Source organism: Motacilla alba, chromosome Z (assembly GCF_015832195.1).
Source record: "Motacilla alba alba isolate MOTALB_02 chromosome Z, Motacilla_alba_V1.0_pri, whole genome shotgun sequence".
NCBI classification, from domain to species: Eukaryota; Metazoa; Chordata; class Aves; order Passeriformes; family Motacillidae; genus Motacilla; species Motacilla alba.
Genome location: NC_052046.1, coordinates 49975351 through 50000211, shown reverse-complemented (window position 1 = coordinate 50000211; position 24861 = coordinate 49975351). Strand labels below are relative to the sequence as shown.

General features: G+C 39.4%; 1 protein-coding gene across 1 annotated transcript; it reads right to left on the bottom strand.

Annotated features, from left to right (window-relative positions):
- Positions 1 to 1093: 1093 nt before the first annotated feature.
- On the bottom strand, positions 1094 to 21678 carry LOC119695903 (fructose-1,6-bisphosphatase isozyme 2). The gene is made up of 7 exons (XM_038125151.1): positions 21396 to 21678; positions 18553 to 18715; positions 17526 to 17618; positions 12616 to 12756; positions 11283 to 11420; positions 5045 to 5164; positions 1094 to 1908 (listed from the first exon to the last, which is right to left on the bottom strand). Exons 1-7 carry the CDS (start codon positions 21566 to 21568, stop codon positions 1714 to 1716), a joined length of 1023 nt encoding a protein of 340 aa, XP_037981079.1. The 5' UTR covers positions 21569 to 21678; the 3' UTR covers positions 1094 to 1713.
- Positions 21679 to 24861: the final 3183 nt, after the last annotated feature.

Below are 24861 nucleotides of genomic sequence, written 5' to 3'. Positions count from 1 at the left end.
CTTGGACCTCCTTATCTTCTAGAGCCTTATCTCATGTGATTCTTCTAAGTAGGTCTTTGAAGAGGTCAAAGGTGACTCTCAGGAAGGTCACACAGGATCCTGACTCCTAGGACAAAGGGCCAATGTGTATGTCTCAAACAGCAATAGCCAGATAGTTGTGGAGCCAACCAAGGATTGTTGGTAATAACAACCAGCGATTGTTGGTAACACACACTGTGAGAAAGAACAGGGTGTGGCTGGAGAAGGTGGCCATACGTAAGTAGGGCAGCACCTTTCCAGGACAAACATCCTTGCTGTAACTCTTGGAGATAAGGACAACAGAGTGCAAGCACCACAATGAGACTGAGAAAGGGGCATGCATGGACTATAGCGAGGGATCAAGACCAGCCAAGATGCCTGAAGCCCTCTGACCCATTTACAGGAAGGTCTGAAAGAACTGACTGTGCACGATAACTATTTTGTATAGAAAATGAGAAAATTGTATTCATGGCAGGGAAAAAAATGGTATCCTCACAAAGCCCAGACATATGTGCACTGCCTGTCCCTGGATCCCCATCAGCTGAAGCCTTGCTGGAGACAGGACTTTCTCTCTGTGTTTCTCTTGCCTCCCCCCTCCTCTTTAAATCACCTCTCTGTCTCTCTCTCTGTCTCTCTCTCTTTCTCTCTCTCTCTCTCTCTCTCTCTGCTTCCTGTTTTCTCCTCTTTTGCCCTACCTCTTTATCCAAACCCACTGCTGTGTGCATATTCCAGGAAATCAGGGACTAACTTGTATTAATTCTCATGCCAAGTGTGGAATTTACTAATAAAGTTTCATAAGCTTCTGTAGACCGTCTGACTTTTGTCGTTTCCTTTGACCACATCTACAAAACAGCATCTTTACATACAGCATCTTTACATACAGCATCTACAAAACTTGGGTGTTCCCTTCCACTGAAGGACAGGACAACACTGTGACTAGTGATGGCAATATAACGTGTAAAAGGGCAAGCTTCAATCTGAAATAGGAACCTTTCAAAGTAAGAGAAAATGGAGGTATAATAGTGTATTTGTATCTTCTTGTAGAGGACAATGGATCAACAGAATAGGCATGATCTGGGTGTCACATCCATGGTTTATTGTAATTTGTGCTTTGAAAGGTGTGTGTAAATAACACATGATATTTCCTGTTCTTATGAGAAATTAAATATCCTGGCGGTGATGCTGCAGCCTTTTCATTTCTATTAATTACCCAAAGTATATATAATTCGCAGCTTAAAAATACTGTTTCAGACAGCATAAGACTTCTGCTCTTCTTAAGGCTGTCAAGATAAAAAGCATCTGCTAGAAAGTCTCTGACAGGAAATCCAGGTAGTGACATTGGAAATACTGATGTGGAAATCCTGTTGCAAACAATGCCATCTATGTAATGTTAGATGTAAAACTTCAGATCAAATGGGGATACTGACACAGCTCACTTACTTTTGTTAATATTATATAAAGTAAGTAGTTTCTGTTTGTCATGACTCCGTCTCTGCACTTGTCCTGAATAAATCAGAATTAAAGGATTTTACACTTGCCTGCAAGGAGAAAAAAAAATCTCACTGTTTTTCCTGCTCTTGTAAACTGGAACTTTCACTGAGAGATTGGTGGTAAATGCTAGAATCCACTATTTTGAAAGGTAAAGCTTTTCTTGAAGACTGAAATTGGGCAAGCAAGATCTGATGTGGAAAGTCTTTAGCTGCTCTTCTGGTGTTTCTGTACACAAGCAAGGTATTCTTGCACATCATCTGGAGAGCCAAGTATAAGAGGAACTCTCTGGTGAATAGTCTCAGGTTTCACATCCAGCACTGCTTCAGTTCCTGTAGTTGCCATCCCACCTGCCTGCTCGATGATGAAAGCCATAGGGTTGCATTCATAGAGAAGTCGGAGCTAGAGAGAAAGAGGAAACACCTGATTGTCTATGGGAGAAATTATATCAAAGGACTTGCCAAAACTTAGCATTCCTTTTGTGATTTTAGAAAATTTTGTGCCAAACTTCAATTGACCTAAGTAGCAATGTCTTTCAGAGAGCCCTTCCTTGCCTCTCTTCTTCTCACCTTTCCTAATGCCTACTGCTTGGAGGAACAGTGCGCTGACCTTACATCAGGCATCACCACTATCATTTCCAAGCTGACATACAGACATGCAGCACCAGTGAAGCTGTATTTTGTCAAAAATGTCAAAAGTGGGTGTCCCACAGGCATCAGCAAAACAGTTAAGCCAGCTAAGCTAACAGTACTGCGAAAGAAAAGCCAAAATATCTTCTCATATGGAGTCTTTACGTATTAACTCAGAGCTTGGGATAATCATGTTGTGTTTATTCAGGATATTTTGGAGTTTGAAACTTGATGCTCCCAGTTTCAAATTTCAGGACTTTATTGCTTCTCTTCAGAAATGAAGATAGATATTAGTGGCCTGAACTTATCCAGATAGTGGCTTCAGAAGGAGCTGCAGTTATTTATTAAAGGTAAAATTTCCCTTTTGGTTTGGACCCTGATATCTCTATACATTTTTTTAAAATATTACCTCTTGGGTGAGTGTGTTCTGGTGGAATGCAGATTTATTTAGGACATATACCAAAAGTTTCCATGTTTAAATGAACAGTGGTAATAGCTGGTCAGTTCTGAACAATTATTATTTCTGTAGGTATATCTACGATATCTACATGTGCTCATGTATAACAATAGTAGCACGTATTTTGTTTAAAGGACTCTTGACATGTACAAAAGAGGAAAAGTTTTCTAGGAAAAAGGAAGTGCAACAGAATGCTACTGTATATAGAGACGGAGAAATGGGTTGAACACTCGACTTCACTACCCATCATGCCTTTATCACACTGCAATAAAACCATGATATACCACAACTTAAATAGCACTGTATTACCTCCTTTCTTATCTTTAAAGCCCACTGAAGTGCTACTTCTGGTACAAGAACTCCATCTCTGAGGCAGCATAGGACCAGTATCTTTCTGTCTTCTTCCTACTGCTTGGCTCAGTTCTGGAAGGTCATGAGCCAACAAACAGCTGTGGTATCACCATGGAACCACATTTCAAGTTTCTTGTTGCTACTGTGACTATGCAACTTGAGGAAAGCAGTTTTTCACCAGGTAGCAGTGCAACTGCACTTAGGGATCTTCAGCTGGGCTCTATCTTCAGATAGGTTTAACATTTTCATCTAATAGAGACCTATAAGCCTTAAGTTTATAAAAAATATTATTCAAAATGTACCATTTGAAAAGAATATTTATTTGTTGTCTTGTCCTGTAGTGTTTATTGAGCATTTAGTTTTCTTTCTTTAACTTAAGGAAGGATCTGTAAATTTTAGGGCCTACATCCATGAAATTTGCATTTACTATAAAGACTTTTGATCAATTATTTTTGGTCAATTCCAGTGACATTTGATTCTTTGCAGCTCTCTAACCAAGTGCATAGACTGTCTTTCAGGGGAAAGATGATGAGGGCACTTGCCACAAGAATATTATTTCTCCAGTAGGAAAAGATACCTGTGAAAAGAGCTATATGCTCCTGCACTCTGAGACAGAAAGAAAACTTATTTTTAATGATAGCATATTTTGCTTCTTCCATTATCTCTTTACTGTGACAGTTCAAGCCAGAGCAATACAATAATAAATGTGGGTTAACTCTGTGGAAACGCTTATTTCGATAAAGTTATGCAACTGCTTTGTTCCTTTGTACTTTTGTCCTGTTTTTCATTCTCTCTTTTCAACAATAGTTTAGTACAGATTTCAAAACAAAAAGTTTCATTTGAAGAGGCCAGTCAGCGAATCCACTTTTTTCACATACAGCAAATTCCTTTTTTTTGTCCCTTTCTCCTATGTACAAACAGATCCACATCATTTAGTGAGGGCTTTTTGTGGTGGTGTTTTGGGGTTTTTTTCTGTGGGATGGTGATTCAAAAATTTTAATAATTTTTGCCTGGACAAACATTTTTGATTGCATATGTTGAAGATAACTATTTTCCTGTTTTTACTTTGAAGACCATTTGGATCTGCTGGTATTTTGGTTAATACAAGCTCACCATGATGAAACCAGTAGTCCTCTCTCCCTAAAGACGGTAGATATTGGGATATTCTGAGACCAGTGTGGGAGATGAGGCAGATTCCTTCATGTACCATCCATGGATGCAAAAACATTTGAATAGAAGGTTTAAAGTATGGTGTAGATCAGGAAAGAATGTATTCTTGGAATCAGAACACCATGTCCAACCTAATATGTACTGAGCCAATGATTTCCTAAGGATGACCTGCAGGTTACTGCTGGGCCACAGATCGGCTGTATGACTAGGTCTCTTAAAACATTTGTTTAGAAGTTGATTATATGGGTAGTTGATACTGCAGAAGAGAAGTTGAGGTTGGCAGTGGTCTGTGGCCCATCCCTTTAAAGACTGCATTGCACTGCATTGCACTGCATTGTCACAGTGCATTTTGTACTGGTGTCCAAATGGGAAGTCATATTTTCCTAAAATACTGAATGAAACCCACCCTCCATTGTAATCACCTTTTCTGATCAGGCAGTAGAAGCCTGAGTTTGCAGAGCTGATGATATAACTGTCCTTTGGAAACGTAAGGTAGGAAACCTTTTTTTCTAGCATTGGACAAAACCCTTTCTGGGGCTCAGCATATCCCACTGGCTGGTGTGATAACTCTAGTTGCCAGTTTAAAGTGCAGAGGTTTTCCTTAGATCCATGTTGTATCTGCCAGCCATGCGCAAGTGTCTCAATGAGTTTCTATGGTACTGAAATACTACCTTCAGAAAAATCATTAAGTCCTTGGTTGCAGTGAAAACCACTTGAGTATCTAATAATATAAAAACACAGAGGAAGATTTCTGGCTTAAATTGGGAATTGTCTAAATTTCTGTCCTAAATTCAATTGCTGCGCGTAATTTTCATTAATAATTTTTTCCGCAGTAGAACATTATTATTTGTTTATTTATCTAAACCATTGCTCTGGTAATACCAGATATTAGGTTGGCTAATTTTGCCAGAAAGGAATTCAAAATAAATACCTTTCCTTTAGGACTCTTCTGATTAGCAGGATACATGAAGATCCCACCATACATCAATGTACGGTGAACATCAGCTACCATGGAGCCCACATACCTGGCACCATATGGGGAACTGCCATCCTGAAAAACATAGATCAAAGCACTATATTTACCAGGCTAGATGATTAGTAAAGTGGCAAAATGTCATTTTGGTATGAAACAGGAATCAAAGCTGCTTAAATCAATGGCTGCTTATGGATACTGCAAATACCAAAATCAGTCCTAAGCTCAGCCTTTTGTAAGATGTAATTGCCTATACGTTTCAAAGATAACAGTTTTAAAGAGCTGCATTCATAGTATGTAAACCAGAGTGCCTGTAATGTGGATGCACAATTTGGAATCATACCCCAGCCTGTGAAAAACCAAGGGACTGAAAACTTCTTCACCTTATCAGAAGAAGGTCAAAATCATTTGATTTTTGATCTTTCACTGGTTCCTAAACCAGAGCATGAGGAGTGATGTCACTCCTCTACATGTCCAGATGGTTCCAGGCGGACTCCAACTTTTACCTTCTAGCTTACTTGTCAGGTGGAGAAATTGGTCATGGCATTCATTCTGCAGTTTAGTTTGGGAGATTGCAATTTAATAATGAATGTAATTTTCCTTGCTCTCAGCTTAGAAATTGATGTTGTTGAAGGACAGGCCATTTTAACAAGAACAATCAAGGAAGTATTCATGTCAGTCTCAGGTCTGCTTGTCACAGAAATGGGTAGATAGAAGATACATGAGACAAGCAGGGTGTCTTGAACAAATAGAAGTACATACAGTAGACCAAATTAGCTCCACTCAAGAAATTTAACATGTCACTATACTTTTATGAAGGGGAAATGCAAAATATAGATGTAAACTGAAGAAAAGCTTTTTAAGAAAATAATTTTGCTGGTCTTTTCATATCTCTCAGTCTGTCTTCAATAAAGCTGAGGAGGAATTTTCATCTTCCCAGAACATTACTAGAGATTGAACTTCATGAACATTTAATACACATATATGTTTTGTATTACAAAGATCTCAGTGGGTTTTTTCCCTGTCTGGGTCAGTTTTCTAATAAAAGATCTCAGCACTTTCTACAAAGCTCATCCTGTACTGATACTACATCTAGAAAAATACATAGAAAACTTGTTCAGCAATGCCAGCTCCAAGACTTTCAGACACCACAAGTTAGTCATCTATCCCTGCAAAATCATAAGGTTGGCAGAGGAAAAAAATCCACAACTGTAAGGAAAATAGAGAAAAACATAATTCTATTTTGAATAATTTTTTCAAATTGTTCAATGTGACTGTGAAGTATTGATAATTACTCTCTATTAAAATGGAAAAAATTCTCATGAAATTACATATTATAAAGCAACGGAACACTAGGAAGTTAAGCTCTATGCTGCTAAACATAAGACTTGGATTTTTGATATAGCTGATCATAGAATTAGAAAAGAGACCTATTCCAGGCTATGTAATAAGCCTTGTTCAAATGTACATATGTTGGTTTTTACGATTTGTGTTGCACACATTAGAAGAGCTATGAAAAATTCAGAAGAAAACAATGCAAACTGTGAAAGACTGATGGATAAGACACAGCCTAGAGCTTTTACATTTAGTTTTGTTTAAATCTGGTCCTATTAATTGTAGGCACAAATGAACAAAGCTTTTAAGTATTTGTTCCCTTGTTTTTCATGGCTTATGCCCAAATAATTGCATATTTAAGCTTCAAATGGTAGCTTCTCCATCTCACAGTTGTTTGTGTCTGTGTCTTCACAATTGTAAAAATCTGACATCAGGAAAAACCAAACACTTTAAGAGGTAAAGAGAGACAAAAGTGAGTTAGAGTAAGACTTAAAGAGAGACAAATGTGAGTTTTCAGTTAAAATCTGGGAAAGATATAATTATAGCCTCAAATTACCTTTAAAAATACAATCAAAAGAAGAACTTTCTTTTGTGGTTTTAAAAGGTAATGAACTGAGTCTAAAGAACAGTTTGTTGAACACTAAGAAAAACCATAACATATTAACAAGCAGCCCCTGAACCAGACTGCTAAGGATATTATCAGATAAGGACTCTGTAAACCACAGGTATGAAATTTAGTGACCATGAACTGCACAGCTGAGTCACCTGTGTACACATCATCTGACAGGTTTGGAATGTGGTAGATTTCCTATTCACATGCAGATTATTTACATTATTTGTGTGTACATGGACCGTGTTATGCGAAGGATGCTTTGTGGGTTCGCTTCCATCGCAGAATATTCTAAGCTCATGACACACCACTGACAATTTTAGTTGCTTCTTACCCAGATAGATACTCACCACCTAGAGACACAGTGCTGAAACTGTGCTGAGAAAAATACAGATAAATTCCTCCCTTCTGATAAGGTTATCACTTGAACCACATATTGAAATAAAATTTTTATTTCCCTTAGCATACAGCTGTCTGCATAGAAGAATAAATACTCATTTTAGTTAGTGAAATGCTATTTCTTGTTTCTCCAGTTTTGTTGCTCATGCATTTTTTTTACAGATAAGAAAGTTAATAGGTTTTGCATGCATATTGGCATATTGCCCAGGGGTTCTTCTCAAACAAAATAATAGAGTATGAATGCTAGACAGGTTCATCCCAAGTCCTCAGAAATGCCAAGCTCTGTGTTTGCTCAATAAGCACTTCTGATTGCTTAGTTGATGCCAATGAAAGAGCTAGAGAACTTTCATGCACCCTTGGTCAGCATCCATGTTGAGTAAACTTGTGGCTACTCTTTGTTTTACCCCTTCGGCTGCTTTTTCTTTTTTTGGTTGACTCAAAGGAACAAAAATGATTCATAACAGATAGGTCCTGTGATTTTTGTTCCTTCACATTCTGATAGAAGTCAATTTTTCATTTCTTTCTTCTACTATTTTCTGACGGCCCAGTTCTTCCACAGCAGAACAAGACCAGGTTTTTCTAATATAAATATGATGACTAGGAGAGGGGGGGCAAGAAATTTTTTTCTACACACTACAACAGCAACACCCTGCATCCCTTACTCCACATACAGATGTGGTGACAAAAGAATAGGGGCTTTACTAGCTTTTTTGTATCCCTTGGACACAGCCTGGCTTCATACTGAAATGTGCTGTTGAGGCCAAGTTGTTAATGGCATTGCTGAGACAAATTCTTAACTAGGGAGTCTCAATTGCATAGCTTTCATCATCAGCAAGCTGTGATGATACTCAACTTCTCTTGTGCCTGACTGTAGGAAGCAATGATAAAAGTAGGTGTCTTAGCAAAGTGTGACAATGTCCACAGGGTATTTAAAATTCTACCAGTGCCAGAGAGAAGCTAGGGCCTTGCAGCCATTATGGGAGGAAGAACCCATTTTGGGGAGCAGTTGTAGTAAAATTTGTGCAGAGATGGTTTCTGGCCCAGCAGCACCCACTAAGCATTGCAGACTAGAGTAAACATGTTGCAATACAGGCAACTTTGCAAATAGAAGCTTACTCTTCAAACTGGTTAAGCAGTAGTGTGATTTTGTCATGCTAAATAAAAAAATCATCACTCTCATACCAGAAGAGATGTGGTTAGACATATGTTTCCCACTACATGATAGTAGTAGGAGGCTTAGGTCTGGCCTGCAGAACATCAGCATTTTCCTAGTGTTTTCTATTCAGAATTGATGCCTTAGGTAAATGGTGATCCACAAGAAAATCTGAGGGTCAATGCAGTCTTGTAGTCCAAATGGTCTGATCTGGGACACTGCTGTTAGATAATAAGGGGAAATCTCTCTTCTACTCATAAATGGTTGATTTTTAGTGTTTTGTTGCTAATGACAATTACATATAACATAGGATATGTTGTGGTCCACACTGTACTTTTAATTCCCTGTTATATTTTTAACTATTCAGTTTTTCATGGCAATGTCAGAGAGTCATCTGAACAGCATATTGACCAAGAACCACAGAAAGAAGTTAATAGAGGTAAGATCTAAGGAAGAAAAATGCAAAAAAGTTACATATAGCTAAAACTGATGCCTAGTCTCTAGGCTTCTAGCGGCCTGAAGAGTATAGTGTGAATGATCTGCCTGAATAAAGGAGGTGTTCCTCCGCACCCACACATCAGTTCCTCCTCAAGTCACAGGCAGGGGATATTCGGCAGACACCCTCACTACCCTTCTGCATGCAGGAGGGAAGGGGACAGAGACCAAAACTGTGAAAATCTCCACCTGGCTCCTGTAGTGAAGGTAGGGACATCACCAATGTGGCTGCATCTGGGTAGCCTTACACATGAGGCTAGGAAGCACGTTTCATGCTACAGAGAAATGGCAAAACCTCTCTAGTCCTCCTCACAATGCAACTATTATGTCCTTTCCAAATCAAGGAACTGAGTTATGCTGTTTCCAAAACTCAGGTTCATAACAAGCTTTAGATGGGCAGGGCACTTCCTTGTGCTTTGTGGCCATAACATTTGTGCCTCAGCCCTTCTCATGCTGATAACTGAACATCTCAGAGCAGCAAAAATTTTGATTGTTCAGCACAACTGAGAAGATTTCCTGTGCCCCAAATAACCCATGCACTTCTGTGCTGCTTGCTTTTAAGTAAAAAAAAAAAAATCTGCCAACTTCTCTTGCATTAGACAAATGATTTCAATATGTTTTCATCAAATTATGCACAGATTTGAGATAAAATAGTGTTTGCAAATGAGTTTTTTCTGGTATGTCCTAACTTTAGGATTTAGTAAGTCACATGATAGAGCTGTCCTCATTGATCCTGTGGGGAACTATCTCTATCTGGTCTTTCCACTGAGTTTGAAATCTCTTCAGTCTTTTCCTAGTTGCCTGGGGCTGATGCATTTGTTTAAGAATTTTACTTTAAACGACACTTTGGTGGTTTGCAAAAACGCAAATTAATAAATCCAGTCTTAGTGCATTATACTGAATACATAGCCTGATATAACATGAGCAGAATGAGAAGCACAGATGTTCTTCACTTTCCCAGCTGGATTTCAGGAAGTATGAAAGTTGTGTCATTGTGTCGTTATGCTTCTCTCACAGCTGAACTGAATGCAGACTTTGAAGTCTCAAAATAATCTCAAATATTCAATGTTAATATATTTAGAATGCTGTGATGTTAGACTCTTTGTAGCTACTGTCTGGGTAGTATGAAAAGGAGGGTTTGATATTCAGTCAGTAGACTTGCAGCTGTAGCTGATACAGTAAATCCAGATTTTTTAGCTCAGAACGAGGAGCTTATCATGGGACCATAGTTTAAATGCTTACTCATTAAATTTCCCTTTTACTGCGCCCTGAAGTTTTTACTGAATCCATATATTTAACACAAACCATATTACAAGTATCCTTGACAACTAATAACTTAAAAATAATCTGACTTTTTCTTAATAGGAAGAGCTTGAAAAACAGCTTCCTAACCAAATTAAGTCCTGAGTTGATCCACATCACCATATTTTATTATTAATTACTCTTCACAGCCACACTTTCTAGAGAGCTTTCAGTTTTCTGCATTGAGAGCTTGTGTTCTGTCCTCCTAGCATAAGAGGACATAAGAGGACATGTAACTAGATAAGTTAATACCAAACTGTATTTGTCCAAGGAAGTTCATCAGACATGGGATGTCTTTCTCCGAGTTCATCAGACATGGGATGTCTCTCTTTTAACCACCAAATATAGTGAATTTGTGCCTCAAACCATTAGTTTAGGTTTTCTCCCCAGCCTATAGGTAGGTTCATGCTCCATATGATGCAAGTAAACTGTGCAAGAATGATACTGCATTTTTCAGATGCAAGAGAGTATAGGAAGGAGAAGGTGATGCCACCCAGATTCCTGCAAACACCTTCTGGACAGCACATGGAATCTAGCCCTGAATGCCCAGCTGCACACATTACTGAACTGTATATTCAGATAAAGCTAGAAAAAGAGGTTATCCCCAAATTTGGCGTGCACATTTCCAGAGTTTTATTGAAAGATCTAGTTCTTCAGCACATTTCCCTTCACACAAACAAGCTATGACTTTATTTACCAAAGTCTAAGTTATAAAAGATGTCAGGATGCAAAAAAAAAGTTCCATTACATGCATATCCAAAATGGACCAGCTGGTATGAAAGGGTTACGTGGGTCTGAACTCAGGAAGACTTTCACAAATCCTTTTCCATCAGCCAGGACTGCATGGAATGCAGTGCTTGCCAGCGCACGGTACATTGGGTACAGGGCTAATATTTTCTTACCTCAGGAAATTTCTTCTTTTGCAAATATTCTGTCATTGCAGGATCAAAATACTTTGCGTAACCTTCATTGAGACTGTATACCTTCCCCTTCTTCTTGATTTTAACATCTCTGTCCACCAAAATAAATTCACCAAGACCCTGCAGGACAGGATAAATGAGGTATTAGCAGGCAGCAGAATTTTGATGACTTTCTGTAACAGTTGTCACATTAGGCATGACAGAAATGCTAGCACAGCTTGATCCTTTCAGTATCGGTCTAGTGTATAACCTCACAATATTTCAAAAAGAGCAGAAAGCAGAGAATTTACATTAAATTAATGAAAACTTGTCACATTGGTACTATAAACAAAACCTAAATGGAACAGAGTATCAAAAGAACACTAATCAGCCCTGAAAGGAGACGGATCATGAATCTCAGTCCTCAAATCATAAGACTGCAAATTAAGAAATGGCACTGCTGTCTGACTTTTGGACTCTTTTTGCCTGTCTTGTCTAAATAACTTTAAGTGAATGTGGTCAGCTACACCGGTTGTGTTGCTCTCTGCAGTTTGATTTCAATTTCCACCTTCTCTTTCTCTTTCTCAAGCAGAGCAGCTCATCTCCCAGTTCTTTTCACTTGGAATGAGACTATTTACAAACATTACAAGAAGCTTTGGAAATAATTCATCCTGTTATTAAAAACAACCCCACAAAGCCATAAAAGACCACAGTATGTTATTCCCCACATCTAATTCTGGTTTTACAAATTTATAACCTTCCATGTGTTCCCACAGTAACACTCATTGTGTTCCTGGGCACTCAAGAGTGGCACATGTACAATTGTGCAGACGTTGTAGTTTTGCAAATTTTTGGGTATGCCCCTCAGGTGACAGCCATAAAACTCTACTGCACTCAGGAAATGAAACATCACTTAGCTCAAGCTATCAAAAAAACCATCCTTGCCTCAGGCTAAAGAGTGAACATGTTGATGTTCTTATTCAGACAGAAAAATCAAGACTAAAATAAACACAGATTCTTTTAAATGAAGACAAAGACACAGTACAAATTAAATTTTCTTTAGTGTTGGTTTGAATGAAGAGGGTTTCAAACACTTAACTGAGAATTCAAGTTATTTTGACTTCTACTGAGTAGGAAAAAATCAAACAGGTATTGCAACCAACATGCTTGTGTATTATTAAATATTTATAAAGAGAAGGTGAGATGATCCAGGATATGGAAAAAAGAATTGCATAAAGTGGATAGATTACAGAGACAAGAACTAACAAAAAAAAGTAAAACCAAGCACAGAGAGCTCTAAAAGAGAGTGACAATGTGATTAACACCATGACTGTACCGGATCAAGCATGAAGCAGTCCACTCCTTGCCCTGTGGAGAGAGCAACCAGCGTAGCACTACCATACAGGGCATAGCCTGCAGCAACAATATTGCGTCCAGGCTGTAAAGCATCTTTTTCAGAGGGCTCACCATCTGTTTCCTGAGGAAAAATTATCATTTGAACCAAAGGTTAAATTCTGATAATGAACAATAAAAACAACTTTTCAGTAATAATGTGTGACAGATTTCCTTTTTCTGCCTATGCAGGCCTTCAAAACAACAAAAACAGAGACTGTTACCCTCCTCCCCGCCTCGTTCAGGGCAAGTTTGGTACAGGCACATGTACATGCTGGGACAGGATGCTGAGAGTTTGTTATTTTATACATGTCATGCAATCAATGTGATACATTCCACAAAGCTGATCCCTTAGCATTATATCCCCAGCTATTAATTGAGGATCATCAGAAAACTGAGACAGAGCAGAGATACGAATCTTCTGTAAATGTAACATAAGCTATGATACTGACACCCCTCAGAGGGAATAACTGAGAGATAAATGCTGTAATTAACATTACATAAAAAATGCTCCTATAATACAGAATAAAAGGGTGCAACATGATGGAACCAAGTTTTTGCATTGGTCTCGTCTAGTGAAGGGATGCATAACTGAAGAGACATAAATGTTCATCTATTGTATACAAATGCTCATCATATTACATAAAAAATAACAAGTGCATGTGGTTATGTAAAGTGTGCATGTGTGCAGGTACTCACAGATTTATAAGTCTACATAGAACATTCAGGTGGCATTTTACTTCATGCTTTTAATCAATTTCTGACACTCGTATTTTGACTTGGCACTTGGGTTATCATGGAGTAGCAGTAGCCCAAGCAGACAAGGTGCAAATATTTCCAGCCAGCTCCAGGGCTGTGACTCAGCCATGGCTTACGAGAGTTTGTCTGGTGGGGTAGGTAAGGAGGACAGCCAACAGTACTTGGGAAGGCTGGTTACAGCCTTCATCTCCTGCTGCTACAGAATGTGTAGGGATTGCTTGATATCAATGTTTATTTAAAAGTTCATCAGTTGTGGTGAGTCTTGTATCGATGTTTTGGTAGTGGTCCATGGGGAATTGAAATGAAACATCCTCCTTTCTTCAGACCATGGCTTAGTATTTTATTGTTCCCAACTCAGACAGTTTCTCAGTGATTGCACAGGCTTATTTAGATTGAGTAGCAGCTAAATAGAAACAGCAGGTCTAGCCCTGAATATTTGGTTAAAAAATTATAATCTATGAAGACTGTCTTGTGTAGAAAATAAAATATTTGCCTATCAGGGTCCTAGTAAGGTGTTCCCATTCATCGTTGTATGCCAACACCTCGAGGAAAACTGAGATGTGGGACACCAAAATGACACCACCTTGGTACAAGAAGACAGTAATTTCACATCAAAATATTTTCATTTTCAGCTTAATTACTTAAGTCACTTCACTTACAGTCTTTAACTGTATTTTGCTCAAATCCTTTTATTACTACTTTGCCAAGTCTTTCTGTGGAAATAAAAAATCCAGTTGATGGGAACTGAAATACAGCATGTACAAATATATGTGGTACTCAGTCCCTTGAAACTATGTCAAGCTGCTTATTCTGGAAGGTTAGAATGCAGATAATGAAGGAAGACTAGTTTAAGCTTTTTTTTTTTGCATATTTCAGAGCTTCAAAAATTGACTAATAGTAGCTAATACTTTGCTACTATCAATCCTCACAGTACCAACTATAATGGCCTAGGTAGCTTGATCTCTTTCAGAAATACACCCCTATGGTACATACATTGCACCATTAAAAGCAGTGGTTGTCTACAGCAGACCAATTATTTGCAACATCAAATGCAGAATTAAACATTCATTTAGACAGTTAGTTACACACATATTATGGTTGTCATAGCTTTTTTTATTCTCCTCTCATTAAAGAAAAAATAATTTTGTATAGAGCAAAGGGGTTTGTTTTCTAGAACACAGTGTATATACAATACATGAGACTTTGGGTTATATATGATATTGTTTAAAATATATTTTTTCTGAGATGAGCTTTTCAGTCCCATTTCCTAAATGCATTTTCTATGTTAATATGACCGAGAAACTATATATTTGTTGACTATTCTGAAAAAAGCAGAGGAACTCCTCCCTCAAGATACAGTCAGTTGGGCTGAATTCACTTGTTTTTTCATCTTTATTCACAACTGTGTTTCCAAAAGCTAACTTCCAAAAAGAAGAAGAAAAGAGAAAACATTTTGCAGAGCGAGTCAAAATGTGAAAAAGCTACAGATCAGTGGCTACTTCAATGTTAGGACTGCAGGAATTTTGTCCTGTCAAGTACCATGTACTGTTAAACAAACCAAGGAATTGAGCTGGGCATTACACTCTGATAATTGCTATTTTCTCTTCTTTCTGGTGCACAGATGGATTTCCTGTCCATTATATTTTGACTATGATGGTGGTAGTGAAATACCTTTAGAGGCCTTTATGCAAAACAATAAAATAGACAGATGGACTGCAAATAATGACAGAGTGACATAGTCAAATAGTGACAGAGTCACTATAACTCATAATTGGTGTGAGGCTGATGAAACAAAGGCTGCAGAGTTTGGCTATAGGGGTACCCTCAGGTGATATCTCAGTTTGAATTTTTTTGTGTTTGTGATTTGCCTGACATCACATGAGGGAATTCTCATCAGCACTGGGAGCAGCACTAAAATGACTTGATTTCCAGGTGTCCATTTGTATCATGTGTTTCATGAATAGCCTTTGTGTTTTTACTGAATTCTTACACCTTCTCTGTGAGGGACCACATGAAGGGGAGGACATTGTCCTCACGACAATGAAGGGTAGCAAATAAAATACATCAGAGGCATTGGGCAAAGCTACAAATTAAAACAAAAATGAAACAAAGCAAGAGAATTTCATAGCATATTTGTGCAGTATGAATTAAGGGTTGCAGATTGAGCTCAGTGGCATGAAAACTTGGGAAGAACCCAAGCAAAAAGCATTTATTGTCACCACATCTTGACACTTTGGCAACTGAGAGACCCTCAGTGGCAGCAGCTGTCCAATCACCTGCTGATTCTGCAAGCCTCCTCCCTCAGCGCCACTTTTCTGGTGTTTCTGATTTTCAACTGCCCCACCCTGGTCTCAGAAAGCAAAGACCAGGTGGGAAATTAAATAAAGATGAGATAGTATTTATTTCTTCATGGGTTTTTCTAAGAAGCTGATAGAGTGCTTTTCTTACATGATTAAATGGTTCATTGTGGATTGGATTGGGAGCAATCAAACAACTGCTTTCAGGATTGAAATGTATTGTCCAAGCCTGGCCTTTCTATAAGACTGCTTATTATCTGTTTTGGTTTTTTTTCTAAAATAAGCCAAATGTTTCTGCTTTGAAGAATGTGCCTTTGGAAATGAAGTTAAGGTGAGACATGGTGAGAAAATCAGTCAAGAGCTCATCTCAGAACTGATAGATGCTAAGGTTCATCCTTTGGAATCACAATGGTTCTACCTTTTCAAAGATGTTATTAATGAATCTTAAATGGCCTAAAATTATATTATCTTTCTTAAGTGATACTTATCAATTGGAATAAACATCTCACTTTTATTCTTTCACACTACCCTTTAGTGACAATCAATAAAGCACTTCTTATTTCATAATTTCAAAGGAAAATGCAGCTACTGACTACTGCAAGTATTGGGAGATGCTGTTGTCATTTAGGGTGTTTTGGAGAGATAACTGAAAAGGGTGGAGGTCCCTCTACTTAACATTAGAGCACATTTCATAGATTCCATCAACACAGATAAGCTCTTTTCCCTGCAAAAAGCAAGATACTGCATGGTACTGGAGATAATCCCAGGAATGCTCTTTCAAAAATCATATCCAGGCACCATGTCAGTGTTTTCTGGCCTGCACGACATCTGTGTGTGGGTTTGCACTAACCATTAACAGTGTGGACAGCCAAATTCCAGGACTTGGCTTGCGCCACAACCCTTTTGAGGTTGTGCCATAACTATTTGATTCACTAGTAGATGCATATTCTCAACAATGATGACTACTGTATTACCTTCAAGAAATGTAAAAACCAAGGACTAGCCAGTTGAAAATTGTAACCTAAAAGTGAGAGACTTAGAAAACATATCTTCGTATGCTTGAAGTGTAACATCTGAGTCTGCAAAGATTTCTTTGAAGTCGCAAGTACTGTAAATTTTTATTTCACAATTGCAATGGCTGAGGGTCTCCCACAGTCATATGACTGTGAGCTCAGGCTTTGGAAAAAACACCAACTGCTGGGAGATTAGCAAACAAATCACAAGACTTGGCATGACTGTAACTCTTAGTGCTTGTAATTGGCTGCACAGCTGCTGCTCTGCGCAGCCGCATGGGAGCAGACATGCTACCAGGGCCCCGATGAATGTTGGTGATTGCCTCCTTCAGCCCCCAGCATTTCCATGCTTGCAGACTCCCATCCATGACAGGCACAGCAGCTGGCTCTGGCAGGCCACATGGTACGGTCCAGGGCTGCCAACCCCCTGTAATGGGTGTCCAGGAGGACAAGTGCTGCCATTAGTTGGCACCTAAGGCTGAGTCAAGCATCACTGAAGGAGCTAACCAGCTGCCTGAGAGGTGAGATCGTTTTAATTAAGTGCCCTTGTGTGTGGAGGATGGAAGTGCTGTCACCTAACAATTTCATGGGGCTGGATGTCCCCTTCCTCTGAATTCAGGCACCATTTTAGCACACGTGAGTATCAAGTATTTGTCTACTCTTTCTAAGGCTCCCTTTTGCCCAGGTTCCTAAGGGACCATGGAAAGAAACTAGGCAAGGAGGTGAACTCAAGATGTTTTGCTTTCACCAAGCAAATCATGCCATGTGTGATTTGCTCCTCTTACCTTTTTGTAGATAGCAAATATTGTTCCTATTGGTGCCAAGCAGTCTATATTGGATGAACCATCAAGGGGGTCAAAGCACACCACATATTTACCCTAAAACAGAAGTGGCAAGGGAACCATTTAATGATAAGTTTTTTGGCATTATTATTTCCTGTTACTTGAAAACTCCCATGTATTTAACTCTGAATTTAGCCCTCCAAGCGTCCCTGATACAGCTTGTCAGAGAAGGCTGCACTGCTGACCCAGCTGGCCCTGCAGCACAACACCAACCCCCCAGGGGCCTGCCAGAGAAATTGGAGAGGACATATTTCTGCTCAGACAGCACAAATAGATGATAGAGAGGAGCACTTGCCAAGCAGTGCAAGAAATTGTTTAAAAGCAAAAGGAGTGACTCATTTTTGAATCAAGTACCTTCCTCTAAGGAATACGTTTAATTTTTGCTACTTTTGCTGTGAATGGGAGAATTTTTCTGTGTTGTGATGTTTGAGGGGCCAAAGGCAGAAAGAAAAAAATCTTCGGGAAAGGGCAGGTTACATCAGCATGAACAGTAACTCGCTGTAATAGGATCCCCTCTTGAGGGAAGCCTGGTAAAGCAGTCAGGTGTTTCCTTTGGACATGTAACATAACACTCAGTTCTGCCAGCCTCTCCTCTCATTTTATCTTTCTGAATACTAATGTAATCCAAAACCATCGCACCAGTGGTCAGGGAATGTAATAGTACCCTTACATCTGGGATTTGGGATGTGTTAACAAGCTTAAAAATAATCATTCTCCCCCCCCCGCCCCCCCCCCCCCCCCTTCACAAAACTTTTATAATAATTTTACTCTCCACATCTCTTTTAGCTGTTGAAATCATGCCACCCACTACAGTTATTAATCAAAACAACGCAGAAATGGTGCAAATTTTCTGAATTCCCCTGGGAAGGGTTGGGTCTGGGGGCCAGGGCCAGGTTTCATACTTGAAGCAAGAGTGCCACCTGCTGCTGCCTGAGCCGACAACCCCCCTGAACGTCGGAGCTGCACAGACCCGCTTGTCTTTCGGGGTGATGATGGCCTCCTTGTTCTCCTCTGTGACCAGGACGCAGGTGCTGTAGGAGGACTGGAGCATGTTAATCACCAGGGAGTTGGATAACACATCCAGCTTCTTCACCTCATCACCCGTCACATTCACAGTGCCAGCTATACCAAACCTACAGAGCAGTAAAAATGTCAAGAAACCTGAAGGAGGCCAACGTTACAGGCTTTTAGGAAAAAATACCCCAACAAGTTGAGGTTGTTCCTTCATCTTATCTGCCTACATCTTTAGATAATATTTGGATGAAACAGCTAAGGTGCATTATAAGACTGTTGCTGCTGTAGAAAACAAAAGCATTTGCTTTGAGGCCTTACCTGGGTCCTTTTGCTCCTATGTAGATGTTCTCCAGGCCAGAAGCAGAGCCTACAGCCCAGGTGGTAAGTATCAGGCTTCCCCAGCAGCCCCATGAAGCAGCTGGCAGTTTTGAAGAAGCAGAAAGTGCAGTGAGCACCTGCAATATTTTCTGCCACTAGCTGCTCAGAGCTTCATGGTGGTCCTTTAACCCACATTCACTCAGACCCCTGCCAGCCCCAAATCAGCACTTTAAAGGCATCCCCATGGAATTTGCCATATGGAACTGGATCTCAGGATCAAATTCTGTTTTATTTGGTGATGCTCAGCTGATTTAGGATGATGCTTCTTTTCCCTATCCCTATTTTAGCAATATGCTAATGACATAGTATAGTAGTATATATATTTCTGAGACTTCCAGTTGAAGAAGCGCTGTTTAGGCCCAATGTGCATGTTCTGGGCATCTTAAAAACACAAAAACCATACAGGGATAGAGCTTTTTTTATTCATTAAGAGAAATTAAATATTGGGGGGGGGGGGGAGTCATTGAGCAGGAGTTGGGGGGAGGGGGCACGAGAAGAGAGGAGGAGAAAGAAGCAAGTAGTCCCTAGAATGATGTTGGTCAGTGGCAGACCTGAGCTGGGAGTGGAGTAGGTCTTTTGTCTTTCTCAAAGCTCAAAGCTGCCTGTGCTTTTCAGAAGTATTGAGTGCTTGGGACATTTTATTTTTGGGTGCCAAATTTAGGATTTTGAAAAGGACTATGATTTTCAGGGAACGGTAAGTACCTACTCTCCAGTTAGTGTGTTTTCAGGCACCATCACAGCTCAAGTCTGTAACTTGAAAAAAGTTCTCCTTCACTTTTGAACTGAAAATTTGTCAAAAATTCATGCTCAGTGCTTTAACATTAAATAAGACACAGTCTTCTATTTGGAGGAAGTAGAAAGATCAGGGCTCTTTAATTGCACAAATGCAGATGAATGCAAGCCACTTTCACAGTGGTTGAAAGTTTGCCATGGGAATCCCTGAAATTCCATGGTTAGTTTCAGTAATTTGAATGGTGCAAGTTATGTTTGTATACTTTAGATATTTCTGACACAACATCTGAAGATTTTTGTTCATAAAAAGCTATGCCATTAATGTAATGGACGGTTTGGGCTTTTCTCTGAAGGGGAAGAAGGATTACTGTTGTTACTATTAGAGGTTATTCCAACTCCAGCCTGTCAGTTTCTCTGCTGTTACAAACTATTTCAGAGATTGTCAATATAAAGATGAAAATTATGTAAGAGCCACTGTTCCTTTAAGTCAAGGAAGCAAAGTATCTCCATTTCACCTAGTAAGGACAGAGAGAAAGCATAGTTTAAGAGTAAGGGCATAGGAGACTGAAACTGTGGTCCACTCTGAATATGTCTCATGTCCTCTCTAGGCACTATAAAGTGAGGGCAATAGTTCTGAGACATTGAATTCGTGATTTGCCAAGATGATTGAGGACTTGGACCAAATAATCAACAGAAGCACAAAATCCCTCCCAACCCCTAGGGTCACACATTTTGGTGTTTCTGTGGAAGGAAAGAAAATCCCAAATCCCTGAGCAAATAATAAATGTTGACTTTCTTTCACAAATGTATTCCTGGTCTCTTTCAAGCATGCAGGTGTAAGTATATACTGAGGCATGTTCAGAAAAATATCTTTTGATACATATAAAGAACTTTCTATTTTAAATGCACAATTTTATTAGGGCATTCCATATCTCTGAACTCCTTCTGATAGATCACTATTAAAAGACTTAGACTAATGGCTATTGCACTTGTCCACGTGGAACAGCTCAGTACATTCCAGGTTTTGCTAAGGCCATTTTTTATTCCACCTACAAAAGCACTAGATGCCAAATTGTTAAGTTTGGTTTTCCTAGAGGGCCTTTTGAGACTCCCTGCCTGTAACCCTACACGTGGGATACTGCTTGAGGACAGAAAGAGAAATGCAGCCAGGCACAGCAGTGCCTGAATTTCTCTCAGGGCTGTTGCTTTAGATCATTGCTTATACAGCAGACAGAAAATCAGCTTCCCAAGATAAGCCAAGCCCTGACTTGTACAGTTCAGCAGAGGGCTTGGATGTTAGGAGAAAATATCACAGTGAGATGTTCTGCATTAAAAATATGGTGTGATTTTCAGCAAATTCACAGTAGATCTAATAACAGATCAGTATCAACAAGTGCAAGAGATAGCAAGGTGAGCAGTGCATTGAAGTTCTGTTCTGACTTACATTTTTAGAGTAAAATATTACAGAACAGAAGTTGGTTTGAATGTCTATCTTGCACCCAGTATTAAAATGCTCCAGAAAGAAAGCTTTCCTGCTTCCCACTCTTGATAATCTGGGCTCTGACCTTACTCAGCTTAAAAAAGACACTTCCAAGATATTTATGAATCTCTGCCCACTCCCCAGCCTTGCTATGCCAGTAGCTGTCCCTCTGCCTCCTGTTCCTCCCAGTAGTGCAAGGTAGGACTCACATGTGGGCAAGGCCTGCCTTTCTGACAGCAGCAGAAATAGCCTTTATGGCAGTCAGCATGGAGTTGAGCAGCTGCGTCAGCTCCCCCGTCGCTCCTTTTACACGACGTCCCTTCTCCATAACAAATCGCGTGAGCGTCAGCATATCCGTTTCGAAGGGGCTTTTGTCAGTCATTTTTGCTTGGTACCAGAGCTCCTTCTCAGCTGGACAAGATGCTCTCTTGCTGTGTTGAGATCCTGGGTAGCTGTTTTATTTTGAGGCTAAGCTGTGTTTGGCTGTGTTGCTGGTCAGAATTTATTAAGATGTTTCTGAGACCATGTGATTGAGTGCTTAGAATAACTGCACCCCAGGCTGGTTCCATGGCTCCACTGGGATGCAGGAAAGGAGCCTGAGACAGGACTACAGCTGAGCAACTACTGCTCTGAAATTAGCTCTGCACAGATCTACCTATATATTCTCGCTGCACATCAGACTGATTATAATGCAAAACTCTCACTGTCTGCATTCTTGGAAATGACTTTCCTGTAGATCCTGTTCAGTAATGGGCTCAGCATAGCCAGGGCTATGTTTACAAGGCACCAGAAAGGAAAGCACCAGACACCAATAACCGTATGTGCCACAGTGTCCCAGAGCACTGTGACTCCAGACAGTGAAGTTCCCTTCCCATAAGTCCTGTTTTTTCACTCTCTTTGGCCTCCACCCTGAAGGAGAGTTTTGAAGGGGTGCATCAAGACATGCATTTTTTGAAGTGTTTTATGTTGCTAGTTGGTCTGCTGCAGTTCTATTTTAATGATTTATTCCTGGTCTGGGTTGTTTGTAATATTATAGTGCTTGAGTGAATGAGAAGTATTGGTTAGCTGTGGCTTGACTAGTTACAAAGTAATTATGTCTCCAATAATTTACAAATAAGGCTTCTCTGATTTAAGCATGTCAATGGCATAGCTCACAAAATAAAATTTTAGGTCGGCTTCCATATTGTAGTACACCATATAAATATAGATATGTCCAAATTTGCAATTACGCTGCCAGTAACTCCTTACAAGCAATATCCTAGGAGCACATGATGCCAACGTGAAGTTACACATAAACTCTCCAAGTAATGTATTAGATTTTGCATTAGATACATGCTGTCTGGAACACTGGAGTTATGGATTTTAATTACAGCACTGTCTTCTCGCTCTGACTAGGCAGTAAAAGAAACTATATGTTGTTACATGCTGTAGCCTTCATTTTACTTAGTAGTAGCACTCCTATTTTAAAGTAGAAGAAATGGAAAACCCACCAGCAAAACAAGAAAATCTGGAGTAACAGAAGAAAAGTTTTATTAAGTTTCATTGTTATTCCTTTAACCACATTACTGCACTAAAATCTTGCCAGGAAGACAGAAACAAAATTCAGTATCAAACCATATACCTAATGTGTTTTTGTTAATAGGAACTGCAGCTGAAGCATTTCTTCAGATTTTCCTAGAGGTGTCTCTTCATCTATGAAAAAGACATTATTTGTAGGGTCTTTAAAGGGATTTGAATGCTAAGGTTTTCTACTTTGAAATCAGCAGCAAGAAAGGGTTCTAGAGATCGACAGCACTGAACACTAGCCACAAGCAGAAAGACAGAGTTCATTGCTGCTTCCATCCCGTGTGCTTAGCTTTGGGGATATTTTTCCAGTCCTGTTCAAAGGTGGAGAAAGGATTGGTGAGTGGAGTTGCTCAGATGGAGCAACAGGCAGGTTTTATACTACATCCTCTAAGGCAATGGTTGAAGAAGAAAGAAATCTTGAAGATTTCTCGTTTCTACTACAGTGCAGAGTTAAATGTACAGGATACTGTTCACATCACAAGACAGCATGTTCTGCCTGGTTTGGAGACTTTCCTCTTTTGAACAGACTGTGTAGAAAACCAAAAATAATGTATGTGGAGCTTTGGGATAACACATGGTAGGATCAACCTTCAAAAGAAGGTTTCACGTTATACATGCAAAAATACCTGCTGGCTTAAAGTACAACCATTACATTCTGCACATTATTTCATCATCATGGCAGCTGTCAGCCTGACCCATACTAAAATGCTTTTAGTGCCAAATCTCTCTGCTGTGTGGCTAGAATACCATGAGCATACCAAATCAAATTAGTAAATAAGAAATGGGGTGGGGGTTGGCCTATGACTTCTAACTTTTGTCAAAACATCACATGCAGATATTCTGTAGATTCCAAGTAATCTTTTACACTGGTCAAAAAGACAAAGTTCAGATAATCTTCTAAGCGAAAGTTTGTTTTGGAGTTAGTGGTTCAAAGAGTGTTTTCAGAGCTAATAAGCCCACTATTTGCCTTTTTTAATCTTTTTTTTCTTTTTTTTTCTTTTTTTTTTTTCTTCAAAATCTGTGAATGTATTTTATAGGTACTGGATTTTTCAGTAGATATAAAGCACAGTGCTTTGAGCTTCTCAAATAATAGTCCTTAAATAAGAAATTAACTTACACTATTATGTAAAGAACATAGACTCTTCAACCAATCTTTCCATAAATACTGGAGTCAACAGCACAGCAAAAAGAGAAATAAAACCTGGATAAAGGCACACAATTGGATTATATGAAAACTTCACCCCTTATTGTTTTGTTAATACTGTGATCCCACTGAAACATAACAATCCAAATGATTATATGGAATGATTAGGCTATATAAATAATACCATTCTGGGGAGGTGAGGAGAAATCAGATTGTGTAAATAATGTGTGATGATTGTCCATAAGCCCGACAACTTCTCATTACAAGGGGTTGGGATAATATAGGAAGGCCAAAAAAATAAACACCTCAATTTGACTGATCTGGGAGATTTTCCCTCTAATATAAAGAGCTCCTGGGGATTATTCACACTTGCACTGGTGCATGGCCAGTCCTGAGCCTTAAAGGTGACACCTTTTCTAATTGATGTGAAATGTTAGCTGCTTGGATGGCACCAGATGAAACTGGAGCCAGTGACCTTTCACCAAAGCCTCTGAGGAGGGCAGTGGGTAAAAGTGCTGTGGGGGCTGACAAGCTGACCCTGTGACAAATCCATGTTCCAGTTCTGCACTGACAGGCAGGGAGAGCTCTGGAAAGGGGGGTATGGAAGGAGATTGCTGAGTAGTTCTCCCCTCTGGTGGCTAGCCAGACATGTTGTTCAAATGTGGGCTTACATATTACTGATTAGAAGATAAACCCATTTTACAATGGGTAAAATGCTAAGTATGAAATGTCAGCCCACAGGCAAAACTAAACCACTGAGTACTGACCTAGCAAACATGGTCAGTATTGACTTTCCTCCTATAACCTTTACATGCTGTCAGTAGGGTGTATTAAAAATAGATATATGCAGTCCAGGATTCCTGTAAAGATTGAGGGCAGAATACTAACAAGGAATTACGGTAAGCAGGCAAAAATCACAGCTGTGGATTCTGTCTGCTGAGTTATGGTAACAGACCACTAAGGCA